The 12,697-nt window shown below is 42.2% G+C and overlaps 1 protein-coding gene across 6 annotated transcripts in view; it reads right to left on the bottom strand.

The window, feature by feature from the left end:
- The window catches only part of GPM6B (glycoprotein M6B), a 110,185-nt gene that overhangs the window by 12,870 nt on the left and 84,618 nt on the right, over positions 1 to 12,697 (bottom strand). For all 6 annotated transcript variants that reach the window (XM_079972996.1, XM_079973000.1, XM_079972998.1 and 3 more), the window contains one exon: positions 814 to 1,000. In XM_079972996.1, coding sequence (XP_079829122.1) covers positions 814 to 1,000 — 187 coding nt within the window. The remainder of the gene's footprint in view (positions 1 to 813; positions 1,001 to 12,697) is intronic.

The raw sequence follows: 12,697 nt of genomic DNA, 5'->3' as shown, positions 1-12,697 counted from the left end.
GACGGCCACTAACAATTTTTTCAAAGATCTAGAACGTGAAAAGGAAGACAAACTGTTCACCAAGGACAGAAGAGGCAACATGTTTTAAGCTTAAGTAATGTAGATGAGAGGTTAATAATTGAGGGGGAAATTTAACCATAAGAACAGTTCAGCAATGGAAGATCCTGTTGAGGAAAGCTAGCATGCTTCAGACACAAACCAATATAGCCTATTTCACTGGGAGGCTAAGAAGATTACATTCATAGTCCATTATGCATCTACTATGGAGTTATGTGGCATGCGAGAGAAATGTCATGACTGCCTCAATTGCAGTGGTTAGTGATAACATTTATTATTTTATCCTTAGATTTAGCAGTATTGCTTTCCTGTGTACCTCTCCAGTATATTTTTAGTGGTCTGTCATCTCCTGGCAACAGCTATTTTTTCTTGCCTTCAGTTGCTATGGAGCTGAATAACTATGCTCTTTGGGAGATTTATTGCTACCCTTGTTTTCCTTCTCTCTGTTGAACTAGAATATACATTGGGGGGGGGGGGGATATATGCTGAATCCCTAACAGCAGCAGACTTCTGGTGGAAGTGTTGCAAATTCCCCAACCCACCCAACAAATTTCATAAGTATACTGTATATAAAAACAGCCCTAATCCAAAAGATGTTTTGCTTGAAATGGACTCTCCAAATTCACTTCAAATTTTGAGTTTTGCCAGCCACTCTTACCTCCTTATGGCTGAATTGGCATGTGCTCCTAGCTCTTGTGTTATTAAAGTTATCACTGCAATTGCTTTGCAGAGTAAGAGACGTGGTTTTGTACTTACACTTCAGATAACAAAGCATGGTCAGTAACATTTGTGGAAAAACGCTGTTCGAGGATCGATACGGTCCCGGCGAGAGCCACATGACCGCAGCCGCAGAACAATGCTACCCCAGAGAAGCAGAGAATAGTTGCCACAAGGGAAGCATATGGAACTCCTCCCAGGCACTTAATGCAACATTCAAAGCAACCTAAGCAGAAAAGAAAAAAAGGGGGGACACAAAGACAACATTATTTAGGTACAAGAGCAAGTTATGAGAACAACATCATTTGGACTTCATGTGGTAAAACTGGTAAGAACAATTAGCAAAGTTACTTGTTCAAAGCTAATGGGTTGCACTTCCTACTTTCATCAGATGACCTTCCTCTTTATGTCTGTCGCCTCAAAGTACAAGAGTGACAGCACCCCAGTGTCAGGGAACTGACATCAGAGCGAGCAGAGCGAGAGGCGGAGGCAGGGCTCCAGGGTGATGCAGGAGAGGGGACCAGCCGGGGGGAAGGAATTCAGCGTAACACCAATAGAGATGAGAGGGAGATGGAGGAATTGGTGACAGGGCTCCAAGACCCTTCACCCGAATCTAGTGGAGAGAGCGCTGGCACGCCCCTGCCTTCCCCTCACTTGCGCAGACGCGTTCCGCGCAGGGAACATAGGAGGAGACTTGGGGTCAAACAGCTTTTTATTCTGGAAGAGGTTCAAGAAACGCCCACTGACGGATTCTGCAAGTGACTAACAGGTCACGGAGGGCGAGCTCTAACCCTGAACATGGTTGAGCAAACAAACTGACTAAACTGAAGGCAATTTACGCACAAGTAACCCCTTACAACCATTACACCCAGATTCTAGGAAAATCAAAGGCTGCAGATGAAGCAAGCTTGTGCAGGATGCTTTAGAAAAGAGTGTGTGTTCTCCAGCGACACATCAAATTAACACTTCTATTTTAAGCACAAACAAAAATAAAACTTTGAAACTGAGTGCACTATACTGTCCTTTCAGACATCTTTGCAGGGCAATGGGAGCCAGAAGCCCTCTAGTTAAAAGTCTCATCTGAGCCACAAATTCATTTGACAGCCTTAAGTAGTCCACCCACACTTGGTAGCTTTATAAAATCTCAGGCTCCATTTGACAGCACACTGGTTCACCCAACGTGGATGTTAAAAAGTTTACTGGTGTGTGATGTACTCAAAAGGTTCTATATAAACACAGCTGAAAAGTTTGTGCTTTCTCTGAAGAACGTACAGATATGTTCAAAAACAGAACATCCCAAGCTTGTTAATTGACATTAAGGATGAAGAATCTGTGGATGACAGTTCCCATCACCTCAGGCCAGAATTGTATCTGGAGGGCAGCAGATTCTCCATCCCTAGGGTAGATGAAATGCTACACACTTGCCGTGCTTAGAAGCACTACTGATGCCCTTCCACTTTAGTAAATGCCTAAAAGACTGATTATGGAAAATGGGTGGCCCTTCAGGATGATCTTGTTACTACAATTTCCACCATTCCTGACCAGAGTTCTGGCTGAGGCTGATGGGAGCTGGTGTCCAAAAATAACATGGGGTGTGTGTCACAGGTTAGCCACTTGATTCAAAACCCAGCATGGGAACTAATTTTGCAGCACAACACTACTCCAATGAAGGAATATGCCTTCAAGACTTCAGATGCAACTAAATTAGAATAATTCGCTCGAAGGGGAGTTTCAGATACTGGTGAGGTAAAAAGAAAAGAGTTAGGAGAAACAGTTCATATTGGTCTTAGGTGGTTAAAAATGGCAAATTCTACAGCATCACTGATACAGCAAGCATGCAAATGTATCATGAGAATAGAAAAGAAACATCCCAAAAGCCCATTTAGTTCCTTAAATTACATATGGGACACTGTTTCACTGGAGATTCTGTGCTGCAAACCCTCTGGATTTATTTGCATATTTTGTTTCTCCTCAGTATCTGGAAATATTTCTATGTCCTCTAGGGGATAGTTTTATATTCATTAGTAACATCAGAACTGCTAAGTCTAGTCTGCAGTGTAGTGAATGTTCAGTTTCAGATTCCACTTTGAGCTGCTAGCTTTGCACATGAACAAGGAGATTTGGGCATGGTGGAAGTTTAAAATGATCGGACCCTCCCAGGTGCTTTCTGAGAAGACACAGACTGTGCCTGCTGTTCTTATGAACTGGAGTTTCTAGAACTGTTGTTAACAACAAGCGGTGGCTGAAAAAGTACACAGCCTAAGATAAAAGGAATTGGCTTTGAACTTAGAAAACTTGTGAGTCTGCTTCTCCAAATGCTCACAGTCACTCATCTGTTCAAGAGAAGAGGAAGCCATTTTGCTGATCGCCATAGTAATAAACTATCTAGTTGCCCAAGACACCACTTAATCAAGTTATTGTCCTAGAACTGCTATGTTCTAGAGATGATGCCAGAATACATAGTCCCAAGCATTGCATTTTGAAATAGGGTGGCTTGGAACAGTTGCTTCAAATGCAAGGTAAGCACCACCTGTTCCACTTACGTGTTTGCCTCCAGCTCCCATCAGGAATCCAGGGCAGCCAAGGTGCTAGGTGCTGACAAGAGAGAAACATTCCTTTCTGTGCCAGACCAGCAGCCCCAATGTGAATGGGTATTGGTGGGAGGGGGCAGTCATGTGTACAAAGGTAGTATTATGTGGCGGGAGTTGGAGAATCAGAGTATTGGGAGAAAACTGCTTCATGTACCAAAGTCTCAGATTAAATGCAGATTGGCTTGGAATAAGCCAAGCACCATCCTGAGTCTATTTTATTTTTAAAAAAATTAAAAGTTGGCTTATCCAAGCCAATTTAAGGAGAACTGGGGAGGCAAGAGATGCACTCATAAGTACAACTCTGATGTATATATTATTTGCTACCCACCAAAAGCAAACATTACATGATGTCTTTGTACAGGTACACAGAAATTATTATAGTTGGGCACATCCATAGAGCAATAAAGTCCATGCAGCAGTTAAAGAAGAAGAAGTCTTGTAGCACCTTAAAAAGCTAACAAATGTATTGTGGCATAGGGTTTCATGGTCTGCTTCATCAGATGCTTGAAGTGTCATCTTAAATTGGCAAGCATATATGCACATTGGGAGAGAGATGTCAGAGGAGGAAGGAACAGTCAGGTTCCATTCCTTTCCCCTTTTTGCATGGGTCTCCTGTCCTCAGTCCACTCTGTTTCAAGTATGGTACACTAATGTATAAAAGAAAAATGTTAATTATGTAGCTTTTTCGTATGAAAAATGTTTTTAAAAGTAAAATATTGTTTGGGCTTTAAAATAGATAAATAAAATAAGAGTGTCTGTCACAAAATAGCTGTTATGGGGTGGCATAACCCAAAACTAGAGAGACAGTCACCCCTGACAACCTTATGCTTACAGTGGGAAGTCAGCTTTGTCCTGGTACCCATTGTGCAGATGTCACACACACACACACACACACACACAGAGAGAGAGAGAGAGAGAGAGAGAGAGAGAGAGAGAGAGAGAGATGGTCTAATCACAACAGTACCATAAAAGGTATAGAAGGCAACCTCACTACACTATCATTTCACAGAAATAACTTGCTTTTCAGAAGGGCTCAAGACTTTTTTCTTTCTTTTTTAATGAAAGCTCAGAGTTTGGGGCACCTGTCCCAGGGCACCAGTTAAAGCCTTAACAGGCATCAGGGGCACCAGACTGAGGACACCTGTCCTAGCAACTCCAAGCAGCTATTACCAGTTGGAAAAAAGAAAAAATGTACAAGGCAGCTGACTCAAACTACCTCACAGAACTTCATTGGGGTGGGTGGGTTCAAAGAAGTAGCTCAACCTGTCTGTACATTAACCTATGAAGGCGAAAGACCAGGTGAGTTTGCTCAAGATACAGACCTCCAAGATTCCTCCAGCGCCCCTCGTGTCAGAGGAAAATGATGTGTATAAAGAACTGTGAAGGCTAGCTTGAAAACAAAATAGTTAACACTATTTTGCACTATATCACAGCAATGGTGATAACAAACATCCTGGCATTGACAAGCTAACTGACACATGAATTGCAATAAAACAGTTCAAGCCGTATTTCAAGCCATAACTGAATTGCCTCATAAATTGTAATTCAGCACACTAGAGTTTCCCACTGAAGCTGCTTTGTTTAATTAGGGCCAGTTACAGAGTATCCTGAGAGGCAGAAAAGTTCTCCCACAGGCTTTTTGCAATTGCCATTTATGATATATTTGTGTCCCTTTGTTGCTTTGCAGAGACAGGCCTGCTGGTTCCATGTAGAATGCAGAAGAGCACACTGGCAGATGTTGGCAGATGTTACATTGGACAATGAGGGGGTTAATAAATTCATGGAGTTGCGGCTGACAGTATGAGGTCCTGTAGCTCAAGTTCCCCCCCCCACCCCCAGGGTCTGCTTCTAACAGGTCTTAGATGGAGGCGTCCACCCAAGGCTTGTGAGAAGAAAGTATCATTGTCCAGATTAAGCTGTAGATTACTGAGGACACATCAGTAGACTCATCCAAAGTTTGCTGTGACATGTTTGTGAGGAATTCGGAAGTTAAAATTGCTTGCATAAACCAGGATTTGGATTCCATCTTTTGGAACAGGTGATTCTGGTGAGGTGTCTCGTGATGCTGGAGGAGCTTCAGTTGTTGTAATCGGAGATCATGGGTAAGGTAGTTGAAGGTCAGTTTCCATCAACTACCTGTGTCTTGAATCCTTGCCTTTCCTGATTTCTAAAATTGGGCAGGGAGGGGATTGTTGGTTGGGCTTCAAGAAGAAGTTGGTCCCAGGTCTGCTGAAGGTGGTGGTAGTAATACTACTCCTGAAGAAATTGTGGATAACTATGAAGTGACAGACAATAGTGGCTAGATGCACTATAGCAATATTAGAGGTGATACTCTCAGTGATATCTTTGTGGGTATAACGGCCTCAGCAGCCATAGTAGCTGGAATGGTGTTCTCTGGGAGATTTTCAACGGGTTGCTATTTCCTCAGGATATTGATATTATCCTGTAAGAAACTTGGGAGTACTGGTCACACACAGTGTTCACTTTTCATGGGTGATGTGCATACTTTTCACAGCTAAAAGACAGAAGCTATGGTGCAGCATATACCTCTGTGCACAATATCAAGACTTGCCTGAATTTTATTTTCTGTAGAGTATATCTGTGGCACGCTTAAACTAGTAACACATCTAATCTAGATAAATAGATGTTTGTTATGTTTTTAACTCTGCATTTGATGACATAAAATATTTTCTTTTGCTGAAAAATGGTTTATCTGCTGGTCTCATTCTGAAACAAACATAACCACACAATATTAATCATGTTGGCGTGGAAGAAACTAAATGGCAACAGGAGGACAAACAGGAAACATTTAAGCATGGCCATATTAGCAGAGTCAAAGAGATGAACTACTCTTGTCTTTATATAAATTTCGCTTTTTGAAAAGAGGAAAACCTTAACATCCCTTACAAAATATGGTGGAAGATGTTAAAAACAGAATTTAAAAGTATGCCAGGCATGTCCAATACTACCCTAACACACCAGAGTAAAGTAGTTTAAATATAAATTGTACAGATACACACATCAATGCAACTCACTTTCAATGGCCATTTTGTCTAAAGCATCACTAGAACCTTTTGTGCAGTTCAGAATAAAAACAATTTTTTGTCCTCAGGCTTGTGAGCAGCAGTTGCCATGGAAGCAGGTTAATAACAGCTCAGTGATTTGCCCAGAGCTAACGGTGAACCTGGCTGCAGATTTAACACACTCACAAAAGGAGGCCAACTAAAAAAAAAAAGAGAGGACTGAAAGTATTCTCTGGAGAAGGGTATAAAATGAAAGTGGATGTGTGCACACACACATGCACACACATTTTTTTTTTAATAAGGAATACAAATAGAAGAAAAAGAACAGGAACCAACTATGGTGCATAAAGCACTGGGAAAAACTCATGCTTTTCGAGCATGGGCAACCCCTGCACAAAGGGGTGCTGTCAATAGTATAAAACCCATACTTGGAGGTGTAAGACTTGTCAGTGTGGCAGCCCCTGTTCTGTGGGACAGTATCCCTGTTGGAATAAAACAGGCAACCGTTATTTGTACTTTACAGAAACCACTGAAGACATTTTTTGTTTCAATAAGCTTTACCAGCTGGGTGTATTGTTTAAGAACCTATCTTTTATGTTGTTTGCTGTTTTGACTGTTTTCCAAGCTATTTTTAGTTATGCATGTCACCTGCAGATTCATGTGGCTTCAAACAATAAATAAAAGTGATCCTGCACTATCGCCACCTACATGCTGTCTTAAGATGACTGGCGCTGTGAGTCTGGTCTCAAACACTATCTATACTGGCACTTAGTAGAGCAGGGTATAAATAAATTGTCATTATTTATCATTGTATCAACAGAATAAAATGCAGAATGGATTCCCGCATTCACCTACATACACACAGCCAAGTATTTATGGATCATCCTTTACAAAGTGGGCAAAGCAACTTGCCCATACTCACCTTATTACCCAAAGCAACAAACATTGTTCAGGAGAGGGTGGGTAGCCTGTGACTCTCCAGATACAGCTGCTGGATTGTTTGCAGTTTTGGTTGTCTGCTTGTGTGTGTGTGTTTTCTGTTTGTTTTTGTAATTGTTTGTTTTCTTATTATTTTTTGTCTGGATTTAGATATTATAATATTATGCACCCCTCTGGGAACCTTTGGGTCCAAGGGCGGAATGCAAATTCCACAAATATATAAATGCAACTCTCATAATCCCTGATGGGATGTTGGCTTTTCTGGCTGAAGCCAATGGGAGCTGGAAGTCCAACAGCATTAGGGGGACCAAAAGTTACAGCCATTGGCTGTAAAGAGATTTGCCTTCCCAATTCTCCCAACACAGTTACACGGAGAACTATTCGGATGCTCTAAGCCACTATGGGTTGATTAGCATGTCAAGAAGAGTTCTAAATGCCTCAGTCAAGATTGCTGCCCACCTCCACTGGGAAAACCTTGAGTTATGCTCTTGACATTTTCCAAATGTATAAGAGCATCCAACAGATAACTAAAAGGTAAAGGTAAAGGTACCCCTGCCCGTTCGGGCCAGTCTTGACAGAATCTAGGGTTGTGCGCCCATCTCACTCAAGAGGCCGAGGGCCAGCGCTGTCCGGAGACACTTCCGGGTCACGTGGCCAGCGTGACAAAGCTGCATCTGGCGAGCCAGCGCAGCACACGGAAACGCCGTTTACCTTCCCGCCAGTAAGCGGTCCCTATTTATCTACTTGCACCCGGGGGTGCTTTTGAACTGCTAGGTTGGCAGGCGCTGAGACCGAGCAACGGGAGCGCACCCCGCCGCAGGGATTCGAACCGCCGACTTTTCGATCAGCAAGCCCTAGGCGCTGAGGCTTTTACCCACAGCGCCACCTGCGTCCCTAACAGATAACTACCACACATCAAAACAATAAATGTACTGCCACACCAGAACAATCACACAATCTATGGTTTTATTTAATTTTTTTTAAAAAAGTTTGCAATATTCCTGCAGGTTAAGAAGGTCTTAAAAATTCAAGAGTAAACAGCTTACTCTAACCAACAAATGGTTGGCCCTGAATTAATAGAAATACTGAGTTTTGAAGTTCTAACTGGAGAATTCTTGTTTCACAAGCTCCAATATAAATCTACAGTTTATCATATTATGTGAAATGGTGTGTAGATTCTGTGGAACAATGTATTAAACTACTGGCAGACCTTCAAACAGATGGGAAAGGAGCTTTTCTGTAAGTTTAAATGAGAAGCTAGCCTTGCCCTTGCCCTTGCTCCTTATGGAACACTATCTCTAGCCATGTATAAAATGCAATGCTTTAACTAGAAGTCTCTGTATTAATTAAAATAAATACTGTGAGCATGTGAATAAATGCTCTGCAGGGGTTTCAGGCTGGAGAAACTTCCAACTTTACAACATGTTGAGGCCTGGCAGGAGGTGGCCTCAGGATGACTGAACCTCTCTTATTCTTCCCATCCCCTGAATCCCTTGCCTTCAATACACTTGCCAACTCAGCTCTTCAATTTTGTACCCAAGGATTAAGCCCTGTTCCTTCATCATTCCCAAATAATTGGTGCAGAACAGTTTGTGGCAGTATATGCAGAAAGACACTCAGAGGCAAAGGTAAAACAAGCAGTTTGTAAGAGCCATCGAGAACCAGCTGGGCATTCATTATCAGTTTGCTTTAAGCTATTTTTAAAATTGTATTTTTAAATGGCTGCAACCTGCCCTGGGACCTTATGGTGAAGGGCAGATAAGAAACTGAATGCATAACAAATAATAAGCAATATTTTTCTGGTTTTGAGCTATGCTGTCAAACAACTTTGCCAGAAAGGGAGAACATGGGAAGGGCATCCTATATTATGGGCTCACATTGAGTAAGTTTCGAACACTGATCTGGGGTAGCAAGTTCATCCAAGGTGACAAATGAAAGATAATGGTTGGAGAAAAATAAACACAGTATTATACAGTTACGGTCCTCATGACAAAACTAGCATGATTAATTGTAGGCTGGGGAAGTTGGAAATCAGAAGTGATTGCTCACCATATACCTAAAGAAAATTTGTCCAGAAACATAGGTGCTGCTTACAACAGTGGCCACAGAAGATGACTGCTTCATATTGGTGGACACATACCAATTCATTTAGATTTTCAAGCTTGTTGCAGGCCAAAGTTGTTGCATTTATCAGCTGTATACCTTCAAAACCAGTCATATCCATCTTTCCATTTTGATAGCAGCAATAATGCTTCTCTGCTGTCTGAAATCATGATAATGGGATCCTTCTTACAAACAGTGAAGCAGCAAACACTGAGCTACATGCTTTTCTTATTTAAACTTTTCAGATAAATTTAGTGTGCCATGAAGCTGGCAGCTGATGACAAAGAGGGTTCTATTATAATAAGCTGAGAGAGAGAAGGACCTAGACTGGCCTGTAAAATGGAAGAAGCTGATCTAATGTTTGACATCAACACTGATTCAAGTCTAGCTGGTTTAGATAATCAAAAGTGCTCAAAATACAGCACTTGAGACAACATAAGCAAGAAGAGACCTCTTGATCCATTCGCTTGAGATGAAAGTAGGACAATGTTACCCCTTCTGGGGTGGCAAGGCAAAGCTGAATAAGCCCTTCTATGTTGTGTTTGAAAAGGTTAAATTATTTTGCAGCACAAGGTACCGCGAAACATCAGGAGGAAATTTGCTGCTCAATTATCTTCCAACAAATTTATGTTTTCTGACATACTCCTTTCAAAAGGAACTTCAAAGCTGCAGGTTTACTGTATTTTATAGAGCTCCCAAACGTTTATCTAAAGAACAGTAAATTCAACAGCATATCCTGTTGCTATGGTTAGTTTGATCATCAGGAAATTAAGGATTTTGGGCCCCAAAGCACTGAAAGGTATGGGCCCCTAACTCGCTACCCGTAACATACGGAAACAATTTGCGAAGCCTCTCAAGCAGTTCTGTCCACACAGCTTGCCTCTCTGTCCTAATCACAATACAGTCTCTGGATCCAAACCAAGATCTCACCTCTGTATGGCTTGCTCATTCTATGCCACTCTAATGCCATTTCCTGCTCCTGAACCTCCCTCCTCTGCATAGTATCTTCTTGCATACTCAGTGTTTCCTCACTAAACATGTTCCCCTATTTTGATGCCTTCCTTTCCATTCCTTACAGCCTTTAAAAAAAACCAAAAGGGTGGGGATCCCATACCTGGCCAGTCCCACCCAAATTCCCATAACTTTCTCTCTTCCTCTACCATACACCTCACAAATTCTGTTATTTCTCCCCTCTCATGCTCCCCTTCCTCTCCCTGCCCCAATATATTATACACCCATGCCAGCTTCTAGCCCAATTATCCTCTCCACCATATCCTACAATTCCTGGTGTGCCTCCTATATTGTCCCCTCAGCCACTGTTAACAACTGACCTGTGCCAAACATCCTACCTAGCGTGGGCTACGGCTGTTGCAGCCCTATCTGTATCTTAGGGCAGAAGGGAGATGCATAAATTGGTAGTGAAGCCATTTCATACACTGCCACTTCCAGCACATACATTCAACATGGGTGCTGCTTCCATCGGGCAAAGTAATTGATAGAATAGTTCCATCAGGCATCCAGGTATACTGTGCAAAAAATAATAATTTTTTTTAAACTGGAGCTGGGTGGGAGAGAAATAGGAATAGTGTGTTGCTATACATCTATTCAGCCAATAGGTTCCATTTATTATTGCTAATATTGCTCTGCCATGCTGTTTGCTAATGCTCTCAGAACAAAGCCACACAGGAATAAGATACAGAAAACTCAGTAGCAATCCAGAAATATCACTACTTTGTGGAAATAGCTTGAGAAATATGAGAGTTCACTAGTTTCCCCACATTTCCTAACTGCTTCTAGGATCAACTGCTAGAGAAGGAAGAAATAATAATAATAATCATTATTATTGTTTTTAAGAAAGGAAACTCAACCCAGAGCATTAGGAAGACGTAGGCTAAGTAATCTGAAAAGCCTTGAGCTGAAAATATTAGTTTCCTGGGCTATACCACATTCTTTTGTTCCTCCACATGAAATATTTCTGCAAGGAGAAAATGGAACAAGTTGCCTTGGGTAAGTTTGTGGCTGGTGAGCCCCCCCCCCTGAAATAGCAGTACTAAGACTTAAGATAGATATAGATGAGGTGCTGGGCTAATATAAATTCCTTCCTTGTGTGCAATTCTACCATTAAAAGGATTCTGCTACCTAATACTTGCTCCAACATATGCAGCGTCCACACACCAGTGACGCATCTATGTCTGTATGGCCTGGAAGGGAGCTGGTTGAGCAACTGATATGCATGCAGAACATCCCAGGTTTAATCCCTGACTAAGGCTGGGAAATATTCCTGTTTTGAACCCTGGAGAGCTTCTGCCTCTGAGTATAGACAAGATGAGCTCATGGTCTGACTCAGTTTAAGGCAGCTTCTTCCTATATTCCACTGGCAAGTAAATGCTGCATGCCTGAGTACCGGTAGGCACATGGGTTAAGAAGCCCTTTAAAAGACGTGACAGCAGGCAGCCTGGAACCCTGGGTGGGCAACTGCTGGAAGTGAACAGAACATCTTGTTTAATCAGGCCACATAACCCCAGTGATAATACAGTAGAATACCAAACTCGCTTTCTACCCACAGCTCTCAACTTCTTCAAAACACCTAATATTCACAGAACACATGTCCTTTCAGAACCTGCTCCCACCAAAGAGAAATGCTTAAAATTGTGGGTTATCAAACAACAACAACAACATGGCTTCAAATAGCACCAACACTTGAAGGGTTCAGACAACCAGGAACCACACACTAAGAAACTGCATGGCACTAGTAACCACATCTAGTCCATCATTAGCAACTCTCAGTCTTGGTTGTGTTGCCCTGTCCTCTGTTTTCCCCCCAGTCATCTGTTGAAGTTGTCAGCATGCGACAGCAGCCACACCCTGAGAATGGCTTCGACTGGCTGGCTAAACCAGGTGAGTGTAGCCGATAGGTCTCAAACCCTCGGTGAGTTAGAGACATCCCCTGCATGCAAAGGTAAATTACAGTGGATTGAGAGGATGAGACCAATAGCAAGTCCAGTGGTCAAGAAGGCGGTTGTAGAGGGAAGTGAGGAGCAAATGAGGGTTAGGGATTAGAGTGGGGCAGCGGGTGTGGCTTGGGGATAGTCTCAGGCCAGATAAGAGAATCCTGTTTTAAAGTATATCACTAGAAAAGGGAAGCAAAGGGATTGTGGGATTCTTTCTCTCACACATGCCTAGGCATTGTATTTTATTATTATTTGCTGTTGGTTGTGTTTGATGGATTAGTCTGTCCTACCCAACTCCAGCCTTCCTAGCAAAAGA

This window comes from Podarcis cretensis (assembly GCF_951804945.1).
Source record: "Podarcis cretensis genome assembly, chromosome: 4".
Taxonomy (NCBI): domain Eukaryota; kingdom Metazoa; phylum Chordata; class Lepidosauria; order Squamata; family Lacertidae; genus Podarcis; species Podarcis cretensis.
Note: the sequence above shows the minus strand (reverse complement) of the source record. Positions and strands in the feature narration are given on the sequence as shown.